We start from the raw sequence: 23,596 nt of genomic DNA, 5'->3' as shown, positions 1-23,596 counted from the left end.
CTCAGAATCCTCATTTTTTTCTCTTTGGTGTCTGTGTCAGCTATATGATAGTCAATAGCAAATCTCAATAGTCTCAGTTTAGTATCAAACAGTTTCTTCTTTACATTTCAGTTGCTTCTACTGTGGGAGACCCTTGTATAACTGAGTTAATGACTTGTGTACATTATTTGTGCTGCTAGACTAGGGTAGCTTCTGGCCTTCAGCTGCAGCTGCTAAATTTTTCTCCAACTGCAGACAAAACCAAATGTAAAATTTCAATAAATTTTTCATTGGGATCACTGTAAAAAGATCTTAATATTAATAATGTAGCAGCTGGAACCACTATCTCATAATTGTTGGATCAGCTGCTAACTGTCTGCACGCCATAGGCAGCCAGATGGGAAAGCTCAGCAGTCAGACTCATTACCAAACACAGACAAGACTTAGGTTATAAATGCAGTGAAGAAACAAGAGCACAGGTTTTGTGTTCTCCTTTGACAGAAATGTCTTTTCAATGTGGTTCAGTCCTGGAAGTTAAAGCCTGATCCCTAGGAAGAAAACACTGCCTTCAGCTCTTTCTTAATATGAAAATACTCTAAACAAGAGGCTATCTTTACACATCTTGCAGGGTGCCAATCTGGTGCAGGAAACGCAGAACACTCTCTGGCTGTGGATGTAGATAGAAAAAGTGATTGACAATCTGTTAAATCATGATGTATCTTAGCATTTTTTGTTTTTTAACATATTTTATTTTTCAGGTCATGAAGGGAGAGTCCTGAACGTAGCCTTGAGCCCAGATCAGAGGAGGCTCTTTTCGGTTGCTGCTGATGGGATAGCTTGTGTGTGGAAATGCCATGAGTCTAAAGAGAGCAAAAAAAAAAAGATGTTTTTTTCCTAATGATTATTAGAGCTCATTCTTGTGACTTATTTTCCTTGAAAGCAAACAATTTTACGTATCTCACTCATTCAGTAATTCAAAATATGTGTATTCCTTCCAACTGAAACATGGCAAAATAGAGTGTCATTTTTTTCAAGAGTAAAGCAATTTCCCCCATTAGTCCATCATATGAAATGTTACTAGCTTGTCTTACTTAGCCTAGAGGAAAAAAAGTTCCAACTCTGAAGAATAACAAATCATATTTGTTTTCATTAAACTAGCAAGCATGAATGGAATCTACCCCATGCCAACATAAGGTCTTAGGTCATGCTTTTAGCTATGATTCTTGTAATTTTACATGGTCTTAGTGTCTGTATTGGAATCCATGTGCCAGGCTGTTTAAATTGTGTTGAGTCAATCAAGGTCTGGGATCAGCAGATACCAGTCCAAGGGGCTGGACTGTTTTATATATCACATAGCTTATAGTACAGAATCTGCCTAAATATTTCTAGAGATCCTAGCAAAGCATATAATGCTAAATAAAAATAAATGATTTGTTGGCAATTCTTCATTTTTAGTAATAGCAATGATAATTAATTTTACTAGCTAAATAATCTGTGTTGGATTTAGATTTTTTTCCTTATATCCACCTACTGTGTTTGTTAGATGTTTGGAAACACAAATAACTGCATAATAATTCTATTAATATCCATAGTTCTGTAATCAACATGTTAATAAGCCAGACAGGCATAGTCAGAGAAGTGCAGCAGTTAGTTTTTTTTTATCCCTTAAGGGTAGTAATTTAGTTCTGGGTGTCTGCAGGTCTGGCAGCTGTCACTTTTGTATGAATTTTATGTAATGCCACACCTCTTGGACTTTAATAGGAGTTTCTCTGCAAAATTCCTGTGTACTATCAACAGCTAAGAAAGGATGCCAGGTTTGGTCTTCAGATGCTATTCAAATGCAGTTCTGTAGAGCTATTCCAAGCCATATTTTAGCCATAAGTGTCTCTGGATCTTTGATTTCATTATTTGGAATGAAGAGAGGCAAGGATTCACTCTTGCATTTGTGTCTTAAAAGCCCTGTTAGCTCAGAAACTCAGGAGTTTTGTCCCAGTTGAAATATATTTAGTGTCTCTCCTCTAGCTGGACTGTGAGAAAATGGGATATAAGGGGAGTAGATCAGTGTCCACTCATGGAAAATTCAGCTGTTGATCAAATGCTTGAAAAGAGATAAGCAACATTAGCAGGGGCACAGGCATCTCTGGAGGTGAATGTGAAACTCCCTTGTCTTTAGTTCTCATCATTTTAAAAACCTTATCTGATATTCATAGGTCACATGATCACTAATTTTAGGTCTGGCAGATTGAGACCACTCATCATTTTTACCTAACAAGTTACTGACTTACAATAAATCTGCCACCAAGTTACCGTTTCTGTGGTCACCCTGTGTCGTCTTCAGGAAAGTTTAGAAAATGAGAACAGTGGTTATGAATTTTGAAATTACTGCGAAGAAGCTGATGTCTGAGAATGGGAAATACACTGTGCCTGTCTCCTAATATATTGTGTAATGTTTGATCAATTAACTAGAATATGATTTAAATATTCAAAATAGTGTTTTATAAAATTTTAAAGGTTGTTGTTGTTTTTAATGTTAAAATAATAGTTTCTCTCTGTTGACTGGGAGAAAAGCAGTGGAATTCAGTTCTTTACTCATATATTTCAGGAGCTGCCCTGGAAATTCTGTCCTTTGATGGTACCTAAGTGTTGGTTTGCCACTTAAAACAGGGTGGAGGACTGTGGTGAAGAAGAAACTGAAGTTAGGCATATTTTGTTGGACATTTGTCTGTCAAAATAATTTAAAAAACCCTGCTTATTTTCAAACTAAGAATTGTTCAGTACTTAATTCTCCATGTTCGTTACTGATCTGTGAAACTATTGGCCCCAGAAGTATTTCAACACAATATCTGACGGAGGGAGAAGTTGCACCTCACAACCTCTCTGGGTAGCCTGTACCAGTTCTCCATCATCTGCACAGCTGATAAATTCTTCCTGATTTTCAGAAGGAACTTCTGGTGTTCCAGTTTGTGCCCATTGCCTCTCACCCTGGCACTGAAAAGAGCCCAGTTTCATACTCTTTGTACCCTCCCTTCAGGTATTTATAGGCAATGATGAAATCATTGAGCCTTCTATTCTCCAGAAAGGGCAGTCCCAGCTTTCTTAATTCATAAGAAAATTGATGCAAACCCTTCATCATCTTGGTGGCCCTCCATTGGACTACGGTAGTGTAGGGCAGAACTGGATACAGCACTCCAGAGATGATCTCAGCAGTACTGAGTTGATGGGTAGGATCCCCTCTCTTGACCTGCTGGTGATACTTTGACTGATACTGATGCCCACTCATACCCAGGCTAGTCTAAGACAAAGATCAGAATCCATTTCTTGAGGGCCAGCTTGTTCTGCATTGGGATCTGTATGGACTCAAGGCTGAGTCTCCACAAGTGAAACAGATGATAAGGTATAAATGGCTGAAACCTAGGCCATCAGCCACATAGTTCTGTCCAAGGTGGAATATTTTACAGCTCGTATGCAATCCAAACCTTCAGAACAAAAATCATTTTAAAAGAGGAAAAACTTCACTGACAATATAATAAAGTGGTTATCTGGTTGTGATGCAATGAAATAGACTACAGAAACTCCTATTAGGAAATGCCTTTGCTCTGCACATAAAATGCACTCCTGCTGCTACACAATCTGACTTGATGCTACTCAGCATCATTGCTTTACTTAATGCTGCATAAATATAAACCTGTTCACTTCCTGGTTTACAGTGAGTAGGAATTGTTACATGCTAGATGTAGAAATGCAGTTGATTTTAACACTTGATCTAGCTGATACATGTGATCTTAATTGCTAGTTAGATTCTCTGTTGCATAAACTTGCATGGGCTCCCTCCAGTAGTGGTGGAGCTGTATGTGACTTCCAGTCTGGGGAAGAGGAAGGAATAAGATGAAAATGTGACAGTGAAAAATTGGACAAAGAGTAAAGTAACAAAGTAAGACTAATCAATGGGGAGAGTGAAGTAGCCCAGGATGATTGTTTTGAAGATCAGCTGCAGATTTTTCACAAGAATCAGTTCTTTCCTAACTAAGGATTTGGTTGTTTGCACAAGGGGAATAGAAAAAAATTCTGTGTTGTTTTACTGATTTTCTGGGTGTTTAAAACAGAAATAAAGTCATCACATTGGGTGCTAGTAGGCCAGAGAGCCAGCTTTCACTGATACAATCTTCACTGTCTAGGAATCCTCTTCTCTTCTTTGCTTCGCTTCTGTGTTTGTGCTCTTTTGTGCTTTTGCATCTGTTGGTGCATTCAGTACATAACTCAAACATATGTAACTACTCTTTAGGAATTACAATCAGGAATGTTAAAAATTTTGACTGTGTAACATCTGTAATGGACAGAAAACATAAAAAAAGATGTTTGGCATCAAAACTTTTAATAGACGAGGCTCTCTCCCTCTGCAATAACTAAATACTGGGTGAAAACAGTTGTATTTTAATCCACATTTTCCCACACTATCCTTAGAAATTATGTTCAATTATTCATTATTAAGAGATATTTTTAAATTAAAATCATGCTTGATTTATCCACCTTGTGAATGCTCTCTGCTTTCTTTTAGTTGATGCCTATTTCCAATTTAGAAACCCCAAAGAAACAAAATAAAACCACCCCCTTTTTGAGGCATTCACAGTATTGAAAATATCCAATGCTGTTAATATAGAGGGGGGAGAGACATTTTTCATAATACGTCTGTTTGCTGTTTGACAAATGGTTGTTGAAGTGCTTAAAAACTCTACTGTCTGTGTCAGTGGCAGTAGTGGAACCATGAAGGTTTCTCAGCTGGAGTACTGATAAGATAAAATGCTATTTGTAATACAAAAACAACAACAACAAAAAAGCAAAACAAAAAACCTATGGAATCACAGGACCAACCTTAATGATTCTCTAAGTCTACAAATGTATTTCTTTCTTCTTTTTGTTTTCTTTCTTGTGATAGCACAAGAAACAGCGCTCAATTCATGTTGATGCTCCATATGAGACACTTTCTGTCACTTCTCAGCTTATCAGCTGTTTTCCCTTCCCTTCCCTTCCCTTCCCTTCCCTTCCCTTCCCTTCCCTTCCCTTCCCTTCCCTTCCCCTTTTCCCTCCCTTTCCCTCCCTTCTCCCTTTCCCCTCCCCTGCCCTCCCCCTGCCCGCCCTTTTCCCTTCCTTCCCCTTCCTTTCCCCCTTTCTTCCTTCCCCTTTTTGGCATTCTTTTTTTTTTTTTCTTTAATATAATGTTGCTGATTTTGGTGCATTCTTTAAACATTCTTTAAAGCAATCTTGCACATCCCAAACATTATTGGCATGGAATATCTATATTGCAATAGACACAGTGTACCACATGAAGTGACAACTCTGAGCAATAGAATTTATTGCCATTTCTTTTATTTAATGCAGATTACATGAAGAGTTGACACGCAGAGGCTTCAAATTCAAGTTGGAAATTACACTTTGATTTGATTTGACACTTGGTCAGAAACACTCATCCATGTAAAGCTAAGTCTGAATGTGCAACATGAGGAGGCTGAAAGCTTGAGTCACAAATGGACTCCATAACTCTATAAGCTACAAAAGCTGTTCTAGCAGAGCGCTCTGTTCAGCTTGGTTAAAATCGTGCCTCTCCCTAAAATGGATATATGAAATTTATCTATACAGACTTCAAGGTACTAAAAATCAGTGTGGGAATAACTTCATGGGAATATTATGGGCATATCATGAAGCTGTTTTCAAAAGCATATTTCAAAGCTACATTTTGTTGCTCAGTCACAAAGCAGGAAATAGTTTGATCAAATCCCAGTCTGTAAGTCTCCACCTATGGTTTTCCATATCCACTGAAGGTGTTGTTTTGTGATTAGAGTGTAGATACCAGGACCATTGAGAGTACCACACTTATCCTTCCCAAAAGCAGTGATGCCTTTCAGCACATTATTGCATATTAAAGGTCCACCTGAATCCCCCTGGAAAAAAAAAAAAGGACAGAAATTGTCATTCAGATTTACAAAACCTACAGAACTGGTCCCTAACTTAAAACTTACACTTACTCCAGTTCTACAGTAGAAATAAATATGTAGACAACGCTTCCCCCTTAGCGCCCCCCCCCCCCCCCCCCCCCCCCCCCCCCCCCCCCCGTTCCTTCCCACCACCCTCTCCTCCAGAAGATAAGTTTATCATTAACAAAAATAATAATTAGAGAAGCGTGACCTTTTGCTTGTGAGTTATGCAAAAATAAATCTAGATCAGTGTGAAGATATGGCCAGTATTTTTGGAAGTGAAAACCCAGATTTATTTTATTTTAAGGATTAGAAGAAGTAGCCCTGGTAAATTTACTCTTTTGTGGTATTATTCCTTCTGGAACTGTAGGTAGGAATATACCATGTGTAAAAACTGCTGCTTTATACTGCATTTTTAGTATAGTCATTGTGGATAATGCCCGTAAATATACTCACTTGACATGAGTCCTTTCCTCCTTGCTTAGATCCTGCACATACCATGTTATTTGTTATTTGATTATTGTAATGTTTCTTGTCATTGCAGGTTTTTCTATTGATGACAGTGATGTTAACTTCTCTCAGGGTATCAGACAATTCTTTCCTATTATTCACAGTTAGTCCCCATCCTGCTACACTGCAAGTTGTTCCTGGTTTGACATCATTACCAGAGGTAGGCAGGGGAATGACTTTCACAGCGCGATTAATTTTTGCTCTTTTCTCAAGCTGTAGAAGATAAGGAAAATAATTTTTATGGCAGAGAGTCTGACAGAGATCTCTGCATGTTAATCATTAGATCTTTTCCATTGTGGAAATGAGGGATTGCTGCAAACCTTTTCTGAGATTTGTGTTTGTGATGGAAGTTATGTAGTCTATGTGACAATGTAGGAATAAGGAAAATGGGTATCCACTTTCCAATAAAAATCCATTCAACTGCTGAAATATATGCTCCAAAAATGCCCTGTTTCTCTTCTGTGGCACCCACAACCATTGGGAGTTATCTATACATGGGGAATCTAAGCCTTTGTTTTCCTATGACAAAAAAAGCAGCAATAACTGATGGCAAAAATGAGAATCAGAGAAGTTATAAATTCTTAATGGAAATATAATTTAGAATATTATGTTTTTAAACATAGTTATTTTTACATCTGAAATATGCTGCTCTCTGTGAATATTCAGTACTTCACTGAAAAGCCAGAAAAGCTTGGCCACGCTGCAGAGTTTTTCTACTGCTAGTACAAGCATATGTTACAGGAGTTGTTGAGTGCCTTGGTCTGCAGTAAATCCCCAGTCCCTCAGTCAGCTGGATTTGCAGACCAGTCTACATCACCCAGGAAACAGTGTTCCCAGAAACTCCCACCTCTCTTCCTCACAAGAATGAAAAATCTAGTGCATCACAGAGATGTGTATTCCTCTAGAGGTGAGTAAATAAGTCCGTACCTTCAGCAGCATAATGTCGTGTTCCTTTGTTTGGAAAGAGTAGGCTGGGTAGGGAATTTCTTTTGCAATCTTAATAACCTGTTTTTCTTTTTCTCTTTTTGTCCGTGAATGGGCTCCAAGGGTAACGCTGCCTCCTCTCCTGAGAAGAAAGATAACATGGTTAGTGGGATTCACCTGCTGTAAGTCTGTAATTCCTTGCTCTGGTCTTCTCTGGCCTGCAAAGCAACAGTAATTTAGAAGAATGTAGATCATCCTGTTTTCACAAGTAGTTTAGAAAAATTGTGTCAGTGAATCACAACTGATGCTATCCTACTTGCAGCCTCCCAGTGGCAGGGTTTGGGTCCCTGACTCAGAAGCTGTCCCCTGGGAGCTGAATGTCTGCCACAGACAGGTGGTGAAGCTTGTTGGAGTAGCTGTGCTCAGTTTCTTCTTAATACAGCAACCAAAACTTTGAGAAAGCGATTTCTGATGTTCCTTCAGCTATGAAGAGCTGTATGAATGTTGCCTGAGCAATATTAAATTAATTATGTAATGTATTTTTTCTTAAATGAGATCTCATTCAGGATTGTTGTTCGCTGTATATTGATTCCACAGCTTTCAGACCTAGATTCTAGTTATCTCTCTGGCTGGTGGGAGGATAAAAAGTTACAAGTCTCTGATATACACAGTCCGGTAATTCACTGGCCCTGAGCAGACTGTTGACAGAGCCTGTGTGAGGTCTGGCTCAGCAGCAGCTCCAGTCATCCTAGCAAAGGCAGTGGGTGGGATGTGAGATTTAAACCTCACATCTTGCCTGGCCGGGGGAGCGTGCAAGACCAAACAGCCACCCATGTCTTGAGTCAGACAGGAAGAAGCTAACATACCTAGTAAAGCAGTGGTCTCTAAATGTCTCCTGTCATCTGCAGGATTTTTTTTTTCCTTTATATTCATGTGCTGTCTGTTTCTTAACTCTGTGTCTTTTACAGAATAAAATGATAAGAACTTGCTTCTGTTTTCTTAGCAGCTATTTAGACTGGGCAGTCCTCTGGCCAAGAGTCCTGTTTGAGAGAACAGGCATAGATCTTTCCCCAAATTCACAATTTCAGCATCGTTATTCTGTGCTTTCCTGTGACTAGTGGCTTCTAAAATATCTCGTCAGAAACACTGAAGGTCAGTGTACCTTCTTACATTATTTTTGCTCATCAACACATGGTTGTCAACTTAAGTTTAAAAACTTGATAATGCTAAATGCACTGGATTACCAGGTACACAAACTTTTCTTCTTGAAGTGGGAAACTGGGTACTCCATAGTTTCTGAATCAGAAAAACAACTTACAGACAGCAATGAGCAGCTGTTAACACCCAGTCTGGCTTGATCAAAGCTCCTCCACAAAAATCTTTTCCGTCGAGTATGGCCATAAATGGCCTTGAGTGTGGTGCTACTTCATGTCCTCCGATGATATCCACGCACAACTCTAAAAATAAAAGTAGGCCACAATACACACAGCTGGGCTGCAAAACACCGTGAACTCTTAGGAAAGTACACTTAACACAGTTAAGAAGTATAAAGACACACGGGAACACATTGCTATGTAGGTCTTCAAGATAGGCTTTTAAAAGTGCTCAGCAGTACTACTTATGTGTCTTTCAGTGGCATTAAAATAAGGTTAGTGGCATGGAATAAAACCCAGCAACCTAAGCATTATTGATCTTACACAGGTTTATTTTCCTGAAGTTCTCTGTTATGGATAATTTCTCAGCTTTCATTGTAAGAAACTCAGACTTGCCACTACATAAATGTTGTGCAGTGTCTTGTTTTGTGTGAGCCCTTGGCAACTGAGCTATGTAAGGTAAAATCAAGAGAATCATATATGTACATGCCAATAGAGTGAATGATCAAAAATGGCTGTACTAATTTCCCTGAACTCCTCCAAATGATTTGTCCTCTTTGCAGTCTTAATTACTACTATCCATTCAGAAATGATTTTGTTTGTATGAAAGATCAAAGACATACAGAGATAGAAAAATAGATAATAATTTCAACTCTAATAGTAATTGCAACAATTTTCTTTATGCTAATACATTCAGCTTAAGTGGAACTCTCTGAGTCAGCATTTACACTCGAAAGGATCAAACTGTGCACTTACCTCCAGGAAGTATCAGGAGAATGATGGCAGCAGAGGTGGACAGAGTGAAAAAAACACCCATGGTGTCTGCCTGGCCTCCCCTATTCACTCTGTGTTATATATCTAAACAAAGAGGATGTGGGTTTTGTTTTTCCTCTTAAGGACATCTGACATCTGTAACTGTGAAAAAAAGTAAGACCTTCCTGAATGTATAACTCACAGCAGAAATGTGAATGAGAAATCACATCATCTGTTGTGGTATGAAGACAGCATCTCCCCCTTCGTGTTCTCTCTATAGCATCAGCAGAGAGCTAGTGTGAATGCTGAAGAGAAACCTCGCAAGCCACTACCTATCCACTTACACATCTTACATAAATATAAGTTTGATTCTGTGGCTTACTTGAAGATCATTAGTTACATTCTAGACACGTCAGGACAATCTGTCTAACCTTGAGTACCTGGAGGATAAAGACCTCACAGGTGTCTGGTAACCAAAGGGAGACCATACCATCCTGTCCCAGCTCACATGCCTTAGTGTCTGCAGTTTAATCTTAAGTGCTAATGGCTGAAGTCTACCTGGTCAATATATTCAAGGTATGCTACAAAGATATTCAGCAGCTCGGTTGCTAGGGATCTGTCTACTTGAGTTGAATTACTGTGCAAGCTCTGCTAACTTCATTAGTCAGATCTACACTGGCTGAAATAGGAGTAAACGTGCCTGTCTCAGAGGTAGGCATCTGAGTGAGACACCTGCACGTTCCTTTTTGGTGGAGCTGGTTCCAACTTCTGAAATGAGGAGAGAGGAATCCCAGCCCAGTTCCCATTAGAAAGTCGTCTGTATCATTCAGGAATGCCTCATGGCCAAGGAATCTGCTATGTGCTCCTTTCAGCATCTGATCTTTTCTTATTACCTTTACATTGGATGAGCTTCTGTGCAATGTGGTTTAGTGGTCTAGAACAGAGTGTATAATGCCATTGAAAGTGTTTTTAGCAGTCTTATGTCTAATTAACCTTTAGCTGCTGGCATATAAGGCCATGCTTCTCCTGCAGATGCTATGTCATTTCTCCCAGTCCTGGGTGCTGCAGGTGACAGGGAAATGCACAATATCTCAAATCATAGATTCATAAGGTTGGAAAGGACCTAAAAGATCCAACCATCCTCCCATCACCATTGCTACCACAAGCACTAAACCACATCTTGTAGCTCCTCATCCAGATACCTCTTGAACACTGCTAGGGACGGCAACTCCACCACCTCCCTGGGCAGCCATTCCAGTGCCTGGCCACTCTCTGAGGGAAAAAGTTTTTCCTATTCTAATTTGTCTGATCTAAACTTCCTCTGGTACAACTTGTGGCCATTTCCTCGGGTCCTGTTTGTTGCCTGGGAGAAGAGACCAAACCCCTCCTCATCACAGCCTCCCTTCAGGAAGTCGTGGAGTGCAGTGAGGTCTTCTCCACACTAAACAATCCCAGTTCCCTGAGCCACTCCTCGTAAGCCCAGTGCTGCAGACCCCTCACCAGTTTCATTCCCCTTCTCTGGACATGTGCCAGGGTCCCAGTGTCTTTCTTGCAGTGAGGACCCCAAAACAGAACACAGTACTGGAGGTTCAGCCTCACCAGAGCTGAGTACAGAGGGATGATCATTTCTCTGCTCCTGCTGGCCACACTATTTCTAATGCAGGCCAGGATGCCATTGGCCATCTTGGCCACCTGGGCACACTGCTGGCTCATGTTCAGCCCAGCATTGACCAACACTCCCAGGTCCCTTTCCTCTTCAGTAATCCAGCCACTCAGCCCCATGCCTATAGCGCTGCATGGGGTTATTGTGGCCAAAGTGCAGGATCCGGCACTTGGCCTTGTTGAACCTCATCCCATTAACCTCAGCCCAGTGATCCAGCCTATCCAGATCACTCTGGAGGGCCTCCCTACCCTCACTATCTCCCAGCTTGGTGTCATCTGCAAACTTACTGAAGGTACAATCAATCCCCTCATCTAGATCATCAATAAAGATATTAAACAAGGTGGCCCCCAGTACCGACCCCTGGGGGACAACACTTGGGCCATGATGTGGTACAAGATCATTTCTCTTCAAGGTGACAGACATGGATATGGATCAGATATACCCAAACCAGAAGAATATCTGATTTCAAATCTCATGGACCACACTGAACTCTTCTTGAAGCATGGATAACAACACTTTTTAATATAGTGGGTCACTGGTTAAAGCACTTCCCTAGAAATTGGGAGACTTTTTGCTTCCAAACCAGCCAGTCTCAGAAACAGAACTTCCTTTGATTTCCTGGGATTGCTCCTTTGTGGAAAGAAAATCAGGGGATCTAAATCTTCCCCTGCCCTTCTTTGTATTTCTGAAGGATATCAACATGAGTGTCTCTCTTAACAGCTCCATCTTTCCACTGGGCTTTTTTTCTTGTCTTCACTCATACCTGAAGAGGGCAACACCAGATCACTTTGGTCTGTGCCCAAGATCTAGCTAAACAGTCCTTCACAACACGAAGCACTGCACAAATTAGCCACCATGTTCAGCTGGCTCCCCCTGCAAACTTATTAGTTTATGTAGTAATTTCCGAGAGGGTAGTATGGGCTACTGTTATTCTTAGCCAATTGGTGTGGTCACTCCTGCTCTGGCATTGGGTCTTGGCAAGATGGGGTCCTGTGTATGAGGATAAGAGTTGAACTAAGAGTGAGATATGATTAAGCTAACAGGAAGAAGTTGGGATTTTTTATTTTACCTTGACTGCAATGAGCTGTCTAGTGTTCTCTGTGGCAGCTGGAATCTCAGATCATGGAAATGGAATTTAGTTTAGTCCAGGAAATCTAACATTTGCTTTGTAGTGTTTAGCCATACATTACTTACTGGTCTTAATACTCACTGTGCTACCCGCACTCAATTTTATTCAGCCTGACATTATTTCTTGCCCTTAACATCCTTTTCTATTCTGGATGCCTATTTTGCTTTCCTCTCTGATTCCACTGTTGTATGTTCTGCCTGCGTGCAAAAATAAAGGCTTATTTTTGTCTACTTGCTGCATGATATCACAGAATAATTTAGCAGCAGGGTAGAGCTGGTTAATTTAGTGAGTCCTCAATCAGTGTCACTTTTACAAAATCATGTGTAAGTGTCAGAACACATCAGGTATTATGCTGCAGAAATATACGAGTCTTCTGCTTGATCACAGTACGAAGCTGCTATCAGTCACTCAATGTCAGGGCAAAGCCACAAAAACTTGTGGGTTTTTTAGGACTCTGTGGGCAAAAGAAATTATTTGCAGAGGTAACTTCCAGTGTGCAAATAACCTCAGGGTTATCTTGAGGATGAAGAATGATTCTGGGGTACCTAGAGCTGGCTCTTTTATAAGACAATTGAAGTAATTTGTTTTCACTTAAATGAGCTTGGAAAGAGTTTTCTGGAGAAAAAAGGAAGTGTTGCATGGTGTTGCATTGTGTAGTGCTTTCAAATGTTACAGTATGACTCTGTGCTATAAACATCTCAATTCTGTAATCTCATTCAATGATCTGCAGAGCTGCTATTTCTCTCAACTAAGAGCCAGATAAGCTGAGTTGGTTACATTTCTGATTCTTTCTAATGTTGCTTAAGATGATAGCAGGTTTCTTATGTGGTGACGTGCTGTTTCTTGTAGTGGTTTACCAGCAAGATATGCAGAGTGTGGTTACAGACAGGGGTGAGCAGTAGAAAAGTCTATTTCACCACTGTGTCTTTTAATCTTTTATTTGGAGGCTATTGATTAGGTGTTTTATTTGCATTTGACTCCTGTTCACTGTAGGTGTCTGAATCCTGCTCCCGCAGAAATAATTGCTAAGAAAAAAACTGCAGTGCCCTTAGTAAGTATAGCTGGTATTGGGCTGTCCTATGTTACCAGCTCCAGATTCCTGCCAGTTCTCAGTGAAACCTTTTCAGTTGACTCTTCCATTTGTTGTCTCATTCATTCCTTTGCTCTTCTTCAGAGTTTAAATAGTTGTTGAATTCTCTGATGTAGTTAGGTTTTATTATGCATTTAATCACATATGATGTTCTTAGCACTTGTTTTCTAGTTCAAGACCTGCTTGTAGGTCTGCAGAAGTTCCTGTGAGGTGTGAAATACTGAATGCTGTGGACTCAGGAACAGGTAGGTTTTAAAGAAATCTGAGGAAAGAAGATAAAGAAGCAGAGCAGAGCTGCAGTTAATATAATGCTATTGAGGATGTAAAGGGAAACTTAAAGAGGAGGAGTTTCTCATCAAACCTCTTAACCACTATATCCTGCAGGAAACATTCAAATAGAAAGGCGTTACCTTAATTTGCATCAGTAAGTAGCAGCAGCTATGACCAGCCACCTGTTAGCTCTTTTTCTCTCTGTAATCGCTGTTATCCTACCCCTGAGATGTAAGAAGTCCTCTAAGAAGAAAAATATCCTGATTCCTCTGGCTAACAGGTAGGGAACATAACTGTTCTTTGCCTTTCAGATGGCTGTAGTGATATTACTGGAGGACACTGCGTGCGTCCCCATTCCCGACCCTACATGGCTGCCATCCAGATAAGGGATAAAACTGTGTGTGGAGGGGCTCTTGTGAGAAAGCAGTGGGTTTTGACAGCAGCGCACTGTACGTAAGTACCTTATACTGTGGTGTTCATAGCTCTTCACTGGGGTGGGCCGTGATGTTCAAGCCTGTAAGTAAAGAAAGGTATTGATATTTTTAAGGGTTGGGAAAAGCTGGAGTTCTTTCACCAAACATACTTGGGAACTTTTGTTCTGATTTGAGTTGCTTTGTAATCTACTGATCTACTTAGTGTTCTATTATCTGTATTGGTCAGATCCTGCCAGTGCTAGAGGATGCTGACTGTGCTGTTAAAAGAGCAAACTCATTATCTGTGCATTTGAAATGGCAGTGTCTTAGAGAAGGGTGCACACAGTGCTTAATAAATCTCTGTGCGTGGAAGTAGATCCCAGAACACCCTGAGCTGAAGCTGAATCACATGGAAACACCATTCCCTTTCAGTTTAACTGTCCTTTCTGGGCCCACAAGAAAAAATTCATATACAAATAAATGAATTGTATCTTTCAGTGAGGCATGCAACTGGAAAGAAGAAAATAAGTCTTTTTGGATTTATAAAGTCTCAATTCTATCTCAAATTAGTTTTCCTGTGTGTAGTAAGTATGTCTTCTGACAGTGTCCTCTTACTGGGTTGCATAGATTAAGAAGGGCAAAACCAAGAAAGACATACTTGAACAAACATGTTTCTGATGATATTCAGAGAGCTTGGGGGAGAGGAGATTTATGAGCTGCTTAACTTTTGCTATCTATTGGCAAAAACTGAACATGAAATTTTCTCTGGGTTTTGGCAATCTTCCTTCATAATATCCACTACAGTGATGTCTTGAGTTAGGCAATATTCACTCTTGCTCCTTGGTGGACTGAATCCTGAATTTACTGAAGTTAAGGACAACTTTGTTATTGATATTAACGATGTTCACTTTATAAGGACACTCATCTCTGTGCATAATGCTCATCATGGATACTGAGTACTGATGTGTATACTGACATCTCACTGATGTCATTAAGACAACCTTTATGCTATAACCAGGCATGTTTCTGTCCTGTGCAGGATTAGATCATATGACTGCAGGCATCCATGCAAATGTATTTGAAAGGCATCAGTACCTCTAATCCTTGTGCAAGGGGTGCTCCCTAAAGAGTCAATAGGCTTTTTGGTAAAAATTCCAAGCTGTGGAGCCCCTGAAAGTCAGTTATCTTACAGTTATTTTACCAAATATCATTTAAAGTAAAGAAATGTTAGCATGAAGAATGAAGAAATGTTCGTAGAGGAAAACACAAGCTCATGTTAAAATGTCATTGTGAACTATATCCTTCCTATTTTTAATCAAGTTGTAAATGAAATTGTTAATTTTGTGTTACGCAGCTTCTATTTATCTTGAGAGATGTTGCTCTTGTTCTAGTAATGACCTACTCCTGCACTTCCTTAAATTACAGGAATAAAACACTGGTTACTCGGGTTGTTCTTGGAGCCCATAATGCATTTAAAGCAGAAAAAAACCAACAGAGATTTAAGATTTTGCGCTTCTATCCTCATCCCCAGTTTAACAGATCTTCAAAGGAAAATGACATAATGCTCCTCAAGGTACTGTTAATCACAACTGTATTATTAGAAAGGAAATATTGTTAATGGTTGTTTTGTCTATTCTATGATATTGAAATGTATATAGTTTTTACATCAGCATCACTGAAAACTCTGATTAGGTTGTACAGATCTAGATGAAGTCCCATGGAGTGCTCAGTGACTTTGTGTAAGCTTGCTATCCTCAGAAATTCCCAACAGCAACAGACTTAATAAACCACAGGGATTTTTAATTAAACACATAAGTTATTACTGTACCTTTTAAAAAATGTATAAAGCCAGAGTCTAGTAACTGACAGCCATTCAGCAAAACATGTAAGCATCAGTGAAATTAATTTGCGGTGCAGTGATTGTGTGTAAGATAGAAAGTAAGCTCAGTTCAGTAATTGCCAGTCCTTACCAGATGCAGTGAGTATATGTGTTACTGTTTTGCTGTATTTTCATTTGCAGGACAAAACCTCTGCTGAAGGATCTATCAGATTGAGGCCAACAAAATAAACATAGCTTGGATCATTTAAGCCCTTACTCTCTCAGATTTAAACCTGGCAGTCTGAAGGGTTCAAAACCTATTTTTTCCCCAGCTGAGACCTCTGCTGTCATGCCCATGTGTTGCTGAGCATATTGCGCAGTGCTTTGGGACTTTTCTGTTTGTCAGTTAAGTCTGATTTCAAAGCAGCAGTTTAGCGTGAGTTGGGTTATTGAACGGATGTAGATCCAACAGCCTGCACGGGCTTTTAATTTTCTACAGTAATTGGTGGAAAATCTGGACTTGAATTCGGTAGTGCTGTCACAGATGTGGCACCATCAGGAAAGTATTTCTGGATTTACAGAAGTGTGATCAAGTTCCGAATCAGTTCCTAAATACTGAAAAGTGTGTTATTAGAAATGAAAGTAGTGGTAAAAAGAGACCATGTAGCCAACTAAACTGGAGGTTATAATTCCCATCCTTTCTACATGATAAAGCTTTATTTATTTAATTATTTTCTTTCAGCTGGATACTATGGCAAATCTGAACAAGTATGTGGACCTTCTGTCCCTTCCTGACACTGGCGAAGATATCAAACCTGGCTCCAAGTGCACAGTGGCCGGTTGGGGAGAAAAATCTTCAGGAAAGCTGCCAAAATGTCTTCGGGAAGCAACTGTTGACGTTGTGGATAGGAAAATTTGTGGGAGAGAATATTATAAAAAACACAAAATGAATATAACCAGGAACATGTTGTGTGCTGGAGGGAAAAAGAGGTTTTCAAAGAGAGATGCTTGCCCGGTAAGAAGCAGTTAAAAAGAGAAGGGGATGTGTTTTGAACTACCATTCTCTTTTCACTAGGAACAACAGTGTTGGGGAATTACCTCAGTTCACTAAGGTGCATTTCTTCAGCTAAGCTGCTCTCCTCAGGTTTTGATTGCAACAAGTGGAGAGAAAGAAGAACTTCCAGAGACTGAATAATCTGGTTCTTTCCAGATGTCCATATCTGAACAATACAAAATTAATCATGCTTACACGTGCTGCATGTAGCACTGCGGGATTTTCTGGGCAGAAAAAACCACACTGATCTTTCTTTCTGTTTTGTTTTAGGGAGACTCAGGTGGGCCGCTCATCTGTGGCAGAAAATACAGTGGGATTGTTTCCTTTGGGGAAAATTGTACATCAGGAGTCAATCCTGGAGTTTACACGCGACTGACTGAAACATATATTGAATGGATTAAAAAAACTCTTTCTCTTAATGGAGAGGTCTGGGACAGGCAAGACAGCCCTAATAAATAGAGCGCTGTGCTTCAGAACTGGGCTCTGATTGGTGTGCCAACTTTACAAAGTGTCTCCCAGCATTACAAACCACAGCTTTTTGAGTTAGGAAGTTTACAAGGTTCTCTTTCGTACAGGGGCTGAGCAAGGGAAAAATATCTCATGAATAGTATATAAGTAAAGGAACAAACAGACCTTGCAAATCTGTGTTGGTGATCTGTCCTGGTGTAGTGAAACTTCCCTTCATGGTCTATGGAGGCTTTATCCTATTCTCACTGAAGGTTATGACAAGATGTAAAAAGATGCTGGTGAGAACTGACTCAGGCCAGGAGCACAGAAATTGGGAAAAACTGGAATAAATTTGTAAATGATATAATAAAGCAAACAATAATACGCTGCTGTTCATACTTTTCATTTGGGATGTCTCAAAGGATGCTACAAATAGTTAATTCATAGAATCATAGAATCACCAAGGTTGGAAAAGACCTAAAAGCTCATCCAGTTTAACCATTCACTTATTACCAATAGCTCCCACTAAGCCATGTCCCTCAACACAACATCCAGTCGTTCCTTGAACACCCCCAGGGTCGGTGACTCCACCACCTCCCTGGGCAGTCCATTCCAGTGCCTGGCCACCCTTTCTGAGAAGTAATATTTCCTAATGTCCAGCCTGAACCTCCCCTGCTGCAGCTTGAAACGATTCCCTCTAATCCTATTAGTCTACTAGTCCTAATTAGTCTCTTTAACCTTACTAGTTTAAATGACAGTACAGATATCTTACTTCCTGTCCTTACAAGAGACTCTTCACATCCCCACACCACAGTCATATTGGTATTTCATCCCCAGAGACAAAGATTCATCACACACTAACTGTATTTTAATTACTGGTGGGCAGTAATCCCAGAATGGCTGAAGTTGGAAAGCATCTCTGAAGGCCAAGCAGGCTGCCCAGGGTCACATCATATATTCACAGAAGTGATGCAGCATGGAAGCTGCAATCCAGCAGTTAATTCCATTTAAACTATTATGTATGCAATCCTCTGTAATTCCTTCACTTCATTTAGGGCATCTCTTTCTCCTTTATTGTCATGGAGAAGGTGGAAGGGCATTACTGCCAGACCTTGAGGTCTGCTACCAGATCTAATTGCCCCAGAAGCCTGTGCTGTCAGGGGGCCCATGACCACAGTCATGGGACCCTTTGTAACCAGGCTCACACAAATGCCTTTGTTCTGGCCTGGAATCAGCCCATCCCAGGAGATATCTGTGATGTGTATAGCATGACCAGCAAAATCCCTGCTGTCTTTAGCCAGGCCCAACATGATGCTCATGGCAAGTCACAGCCAGCTCAACCATACCATCCTACAAGAACTAGAACCCTGATCTAGAAAGTGGGCAAACTCAGTCATTTCTGGATAGGATTTTGGCTACCCCATACTTGCTTGTTAGGTCATTAAACTAATCATATGTGGCAAAGCTGTACTAAGCTCCAGTGGAGGAAAACGATAACTCTTAAGTGGCTGTGAATGTTGTACACAGAGTGAGTAAATCTAACAAGTCAGATGGATTTCTGCCCTGTAAGGTATATTGTACTGAAGTCTTCAGTACATTTTGATGGCTGCAATTTGGAGATCACTGCCTGTTCTCAGAACAAAACTCCTTAGTTCAGACACACCCAACCTGTGTCCCACATATCCAAGCATTTAGGCTTACTGGCTATACATGGTATCATGAACAAAAAAATTGCAGCCCCACTTTCCCTTTTGATAAAGGAATTTGAGAACAGGTTTCTCAATTGCTGAAAAAATCTATATTTAGAATAGTCCCAGCTTCATTTTCAGAGGTCATAAATAATTCTTTAAGTGGAATGTGTGGAGTTACAATCAGACACCCATCTAAATAATAAGATCTTTGATAGTATCTCTTTACCAGACATTCATAAGCACTGTTTTACCAAAGAAAAATATCTGTTGCTTCACAGTCATGCCTTATTAGTGATTGTAATATCATGTATTGGTGACATGTAATATCAGGCCCTGTCCTGCTTTCAAAGAAGTGTTTGCTTCTGTAAGACTGTGTGCTTTTGGTTCCATGCAGGTGGATGGATCAGCACCTTGTCTTCCCGTGCAACAGGCACAAAGACAAATATTCAACTCCAGTAGTACTAGCATCCCATATTACAAAACAGTTTCTTCACGATCATCCAACAAGCTGGTTCACAAAACTGAATGTAACCGTGCAGAAGTTTTGTGGGCAGTCAACCCACCCAAGAAAAAAGCGAGGTGATAATCATCTTTCTTGCAGTAGTGGCTCAGATTCTCACGTCTGAGTGCTTGCCCACAAGCCCCTCTGGGACATGTGCTGTGTTTGCCAGGCAGCGCAGAGGGAGTTTTGAAGTGGGGATGCGAAATGCTCTGCAATTCTGCATTTTATGAGCAACAGCGAAAGCACGCAGTGGAATCACACACTGTTCTGCAATAAAGAATAGATACACCTCTAGGAAACATGGAGTAATTTTGACTGTACAGGTTGACCACTAGTGTCACTGCTGAAACCACTGCTGGCTGGTTCTCAGAAATGTTCTGAGAACAGGAAAGCCACAGAAAGTAGCTCCAAATACATCACAGGTCTGTAATAACAGATATGCATGAAGCCTGATAAAAGTAACCTCACATTCTTAAGAAACTGGGAGGAGCTCATCTTCAGCAGATAGCGATGCAGTTTACTGTACATTTATTGTTTCCAGCACAATATTTGCAGTTTCATTTGTCTCCAGAAGAAGAACTCTCTTCTTTTACCCTGTCACAGCCCAACACTAACATCTAGGTTTTTGTCAGGGTGTTCCCTTTCACATTGCTCTTACGTTTCCTGATACTGGTTACTTGTACAAGATGAGTTCCCTCATAATAAGTATATATAAAAAATATATATATATTACATATTATTATATTATTATTAATAAATATATATTAATATATATATTTAATATTTATTGGAAATTCTGAGTAGATTAATGTAGTCTTGTACCAGGAATCCTTCTGCCCTAAGCCAGGGCTAGACTCCATCTACATTTGCACTTGCAGCTTGTCTAAGTTCACTTAGTTTTTGCCAAGGTTGCTTTCATTATTATATTTGCAATTATTTCTGTTTTTATGGAGGTATTCGAGTTAAGGGTGTATCATAAGGAGTACATTATGCCTGCTGTTACATAGGCACAAGGAGCATCCCTGAAGGCTGACCAGGGACATATGACACTGCCATACAATGTCTGGCAGCATGATGGAGCAAAGGATGCCAGCATATGGCTAACAGCTCTCTATCCAATAGAGGGGGCTGATAACTCGTGTTCATGTGTTGCGTAGGGATGTAGGTGCTGATTATTCTCAGTCCTGAGCCAATTCTGCTGCCTCACCTTTGTACAGGGCAGCAATGACTGATGTTTTGTACTTGTTTTGACAGCATATTATGTGCACTGTATGTTGAATGTGGGAATCCTGTTGATTTTTTGTTTTGTTTTGTTTTTGTTTTTTTAACAAATTTCTAATTGTCAATACAGAAGGTGCCATTATCTGTTGTCAACAAATGTTGCTTCCTGAAAACATATGTGTTTGGAGCATGGTTTGCCTTCACAGCTCCTTTTCAATGTCTTTGTTTTATATTCTGTCTACAGAAACACCTGCCTGTTAGCAAGCTGTAAGTGACTTTCCTTCTGGGCAACTCAGTCTGGCATCAGGAAGAAACATTTAGAGAGCAAAACTGAAGTAAACAAAGCCATCAGATTTTCAAGATAACTTTCTTGGATATTTACCAAAAGGAATTAAAGAGGACCCCTTCGAAGTCTAAATATGGCAGTTTACATAGGCTGGCAAATGATAGCAAGGGATGCTAATATGCCTGTGGTATCTTTTAACACTATGTAACAGTTTCCAAAGTTCATTCTCGTGTCATTAACAATTTGGTAGCTGGTTCAGATACTTTCTACAGTCACTTGAAAAAATTCTTTTTGGATTTACTAATAATATGTCTGCGAGTTGCTCTGAAAATAATGTCTTCTATTTACTTCCATGGCAATCAGAATAGACTAAAAAAGCACAACAACACTACTCGATAGAGTAATTTCTCAGTACAAAACACTATGTTTTCAGCATTGTTATGGGTATTAACTGTGCATTTTCACAAGTGGTGAACTAAAGCCTTTATGTCACACTATTAAAAATCTTTATGGCCATTTGGAACATGGCTTGTCTTTCACATTGCTTTAACCACTGCTGAAACACACCGCCCACTGCCTCACTATGCTCACATCTACTGTTTAGTCTGAATAAATGCCCAGCAAATGTTGATGAATGTCAATGGGTACCACTTTTGAAGAGTGGAGGAATCCAGTGGCACATCTTTGCTTCACATGCACTTCCATGTCGGACGCCATTCTGTCAGGCTGCCCCTCTGCTGCCATCTGTTACGCAGCAACAAGTAATGGCATATGTGTAGGAAAATTCAGCCTCTACTGCCAAACCACCACCTGCCTCTGACATCACTGGCCAACATAATAAAATAGGAGGCATTACTTTCAGAGCAGCCCTTGCAATGATCACTGTATAGAAAAATGCAAGAAGGTTAAATGTATCTGGAATTCAATTCAGTGTGGCCCAGGTTATTCAAAACTGTTGAATTCAGCTGTGAAACCTGCATTGCAAGCCTGCCACCAACCTGAAAAATGTTCTTGGATCTAAAATCTCTAGTAAGATCCACATCATTGTCATGACACAGAGAAAACTACGTGAGAAATGTGAGCAAAAAATGCCCTTATTTTAATAAAAATTAGAACAGGAACTAATAGAACTTAGCAACTTCCAAATGAACAGATTAGATTCAGTGCGTAAATGGTTGAGTTTCACAAGTCTCATTTGTACCTACATTTGGGTGTAAAAAGTAAGAAGCCTTGCCCTATTGACACACTCTTACAAAACCTTTACCTCAATAAATCATCAGGCCTCTTCGCAGCCACATAAAAAATGAGATAAACAATAATTAAAATTGAGAGGAAAGTAAATGAAGAAAAAAATTTGTTACTTTAATCACTCTTGCCATTAAAAACAACACGTCACTAGTAGTTAATTGACTATTTTCATTTAAATGAGTAAATGACAAATGATTGTTTGACTGGTTATCCTGAAATCATGTAGGGAGGAAGATGTAATTTTTAGGTTTCTTGGGCCACCCACATCTCAAACTGTCATTGCCAACATTTTATCTTTGTACCAGATAAAAGCAGATGATTAAAAGGAAGGATGACTAGCTTTCATACAAAACACCTAACGCCTTCAAATGACAATGAAATTGCCCATCATGCTGATGGTGATGCGGCTTTCACTGGTTAAACTCTGGGGAATATGCACCTGGTATGAAAAATCATAGCACTGTGCAGCTCCCTTCAGAGCCCCTTGACAGGCAGGACGAGGTAACCCACATTCACCCAACAGCCAGACAACTTCAGTGGACAGACGCATAATAAGCTGACCCTCAACGCATTACACAGCATCAAGAGCATAACATTTTGGGGCTGAGTATTATTTCTGATTGAAGTATTTCTGACTGTAAACTATTTCAGAAAACATACAGGCTTCAACTGCCTATTCGACTGGGGAAGGAGGCATCTAGTACAGCCTACGGTCATTTCTCAATAGTCAGTCCAAGGTAAAGCAGGAGGAGAATTTGCCTGAAAAAGAACACCAGGTTGTGTTCTACACTTGTAACGCTATGGTGATAGGAGCATTCATTCTTGTAGCAGTATACTAGGGAAGCAGAAAGTAGTGAGATCTGAGCTAAAATAGACTTGGAAATGATGAGGCTACTCTTCGGTTTGCGGTTTATAGTTATAAGCTTTCTGTCAGTTTTGTTATTTAATGGAACACAAACTAATCAAAGTACAGATGTTACTCCTCATTGCTTTCTAATAGAGATTATATGCAATCATTCCTTCCCTTACTTTGTGTTAAAAACACACCATCCTAAAAGAAAAAACCTCATCCTAAGGAAAGAAAACCCATGCGACCCTGTGGAAGATTCTGTAATAGTATCACTGTTGTTAGAGCTTAGTTGGCCCTTTCCTACAGTTTTATCAGTGAGGAGATGCTGAAGTCCTATTATGGCCTTCCTGGGGTCACCTTATTATTCTGGGAAATATTTATGCCTCAAAGATGGGTACTTACAAA

At 40.0% G+C, this 23,596-nt stretch overlaps 3 protein-coding genes across 7 annotated transcripts in view; 2 read left to right on the top strand and 1 right to left on the bottom strand.

Moving 5' to 3' along the window:
- The window catches only part of CDC20B (cell division cycle 20B), a 31,745-nt gene extending 26,719 nt beyond the window's left edge, over positions 1-5,026 (top strand). The window contains exon 13 of the mRNA XM_015848734.2: positions 738-5,026. Within this exon, the coding sequence (XP_015704220.1) occupies positions 738-877 (140 nt within the window). The 3' untranslated portion in view covers positions 878-5,026. The remainder of the gene's footprint in view (positions 1-737) is intronic.
- A 300-nt stretch (positions 5,027-5,326) lies between these two features.
- Positions 5,327-10,008, bottom strand: LOC107306002 (granzyme A-like). Its single transcript, XM_015848743.2, has 5 exons — positions 9,512-10,008; positions 8,701-8,839; positions 7,386-7,524; positions 6,405-6,671; positions 5,327-5,915 (listed from the first exon to the last, which is right to left on the bottom strand). The coding sequence occupies exons 1-5, from the start codon at positions 9,570-9,572 to the stop codon at positions 5,745-5,747; spliced, it is 777 nt and encodes a 258-aa protein (XP_015704229.1). The 5' UTR covers positions 9,573-10,008; the 3' UTR covers positions 5,327-5,744.
- Positions 6,661-17,777, top strand: LOC107306000 (granzyme K-like). Of its 5 annotated transcripts, XM_032441421.1 has the most exons (6): positions 6,661-7,365; positions 7,506-7,564; positions 13,972-14,113; positions 15,499-15,646; positions 16,635-16,907; positions 17,217-17,777. In XM_032441421.1, the coding sequence occupies exons 3-6, from the start codon at positions 14,028-14,030 to the stop codon at positions 17,403-17,405; spliced, it is 696 nt and encodes a 231-aa protein (XP_032297312.1). In that variant the 5' UTR covers positions 6,661-7,365; positions 7,506-7,564; positions 13,972-14,027; the 3' UTR covers positions 17,406-17,777. The 5 variants fall into 5 exon arrangements, with proteins under 5 accessions (XP_032297312.1, XP_032297313.1, XP_015704228.1 ...); XM_032441422.1 differs by lacking the exon at positions 6,661-7,365 and having other exon boundaries at positions 7,469-7,564; XM_015848742.2 differs by lacking the exons at positions 6,661-7,365; positions 7,506-7,564 and adding an exon at positions 11,476-13,635.
- The last annotated feature ends 5,819 nt before the right edge of the window (positions 17,778-23,596 follow it).

Source organism: Coturnix japonica, chromosome Z (genome assembly GCF_001577835.2).
Source record: "Coturnix japonica isolate 7356 chromosome Z, Coturnix japonica 2.1, whole genome shotgun sequence".
In the NCBI taxonomy this organism is placed as follows: domain Eukaryota; kingdom Metazoa; phylum Chordata; class Aves; order Galliformes; family Phasianidae; genus Coturnix; species Coturnix japonica.
This window is presented reverse-complemented; position numbering and strand designations above follow the sequence as displayed.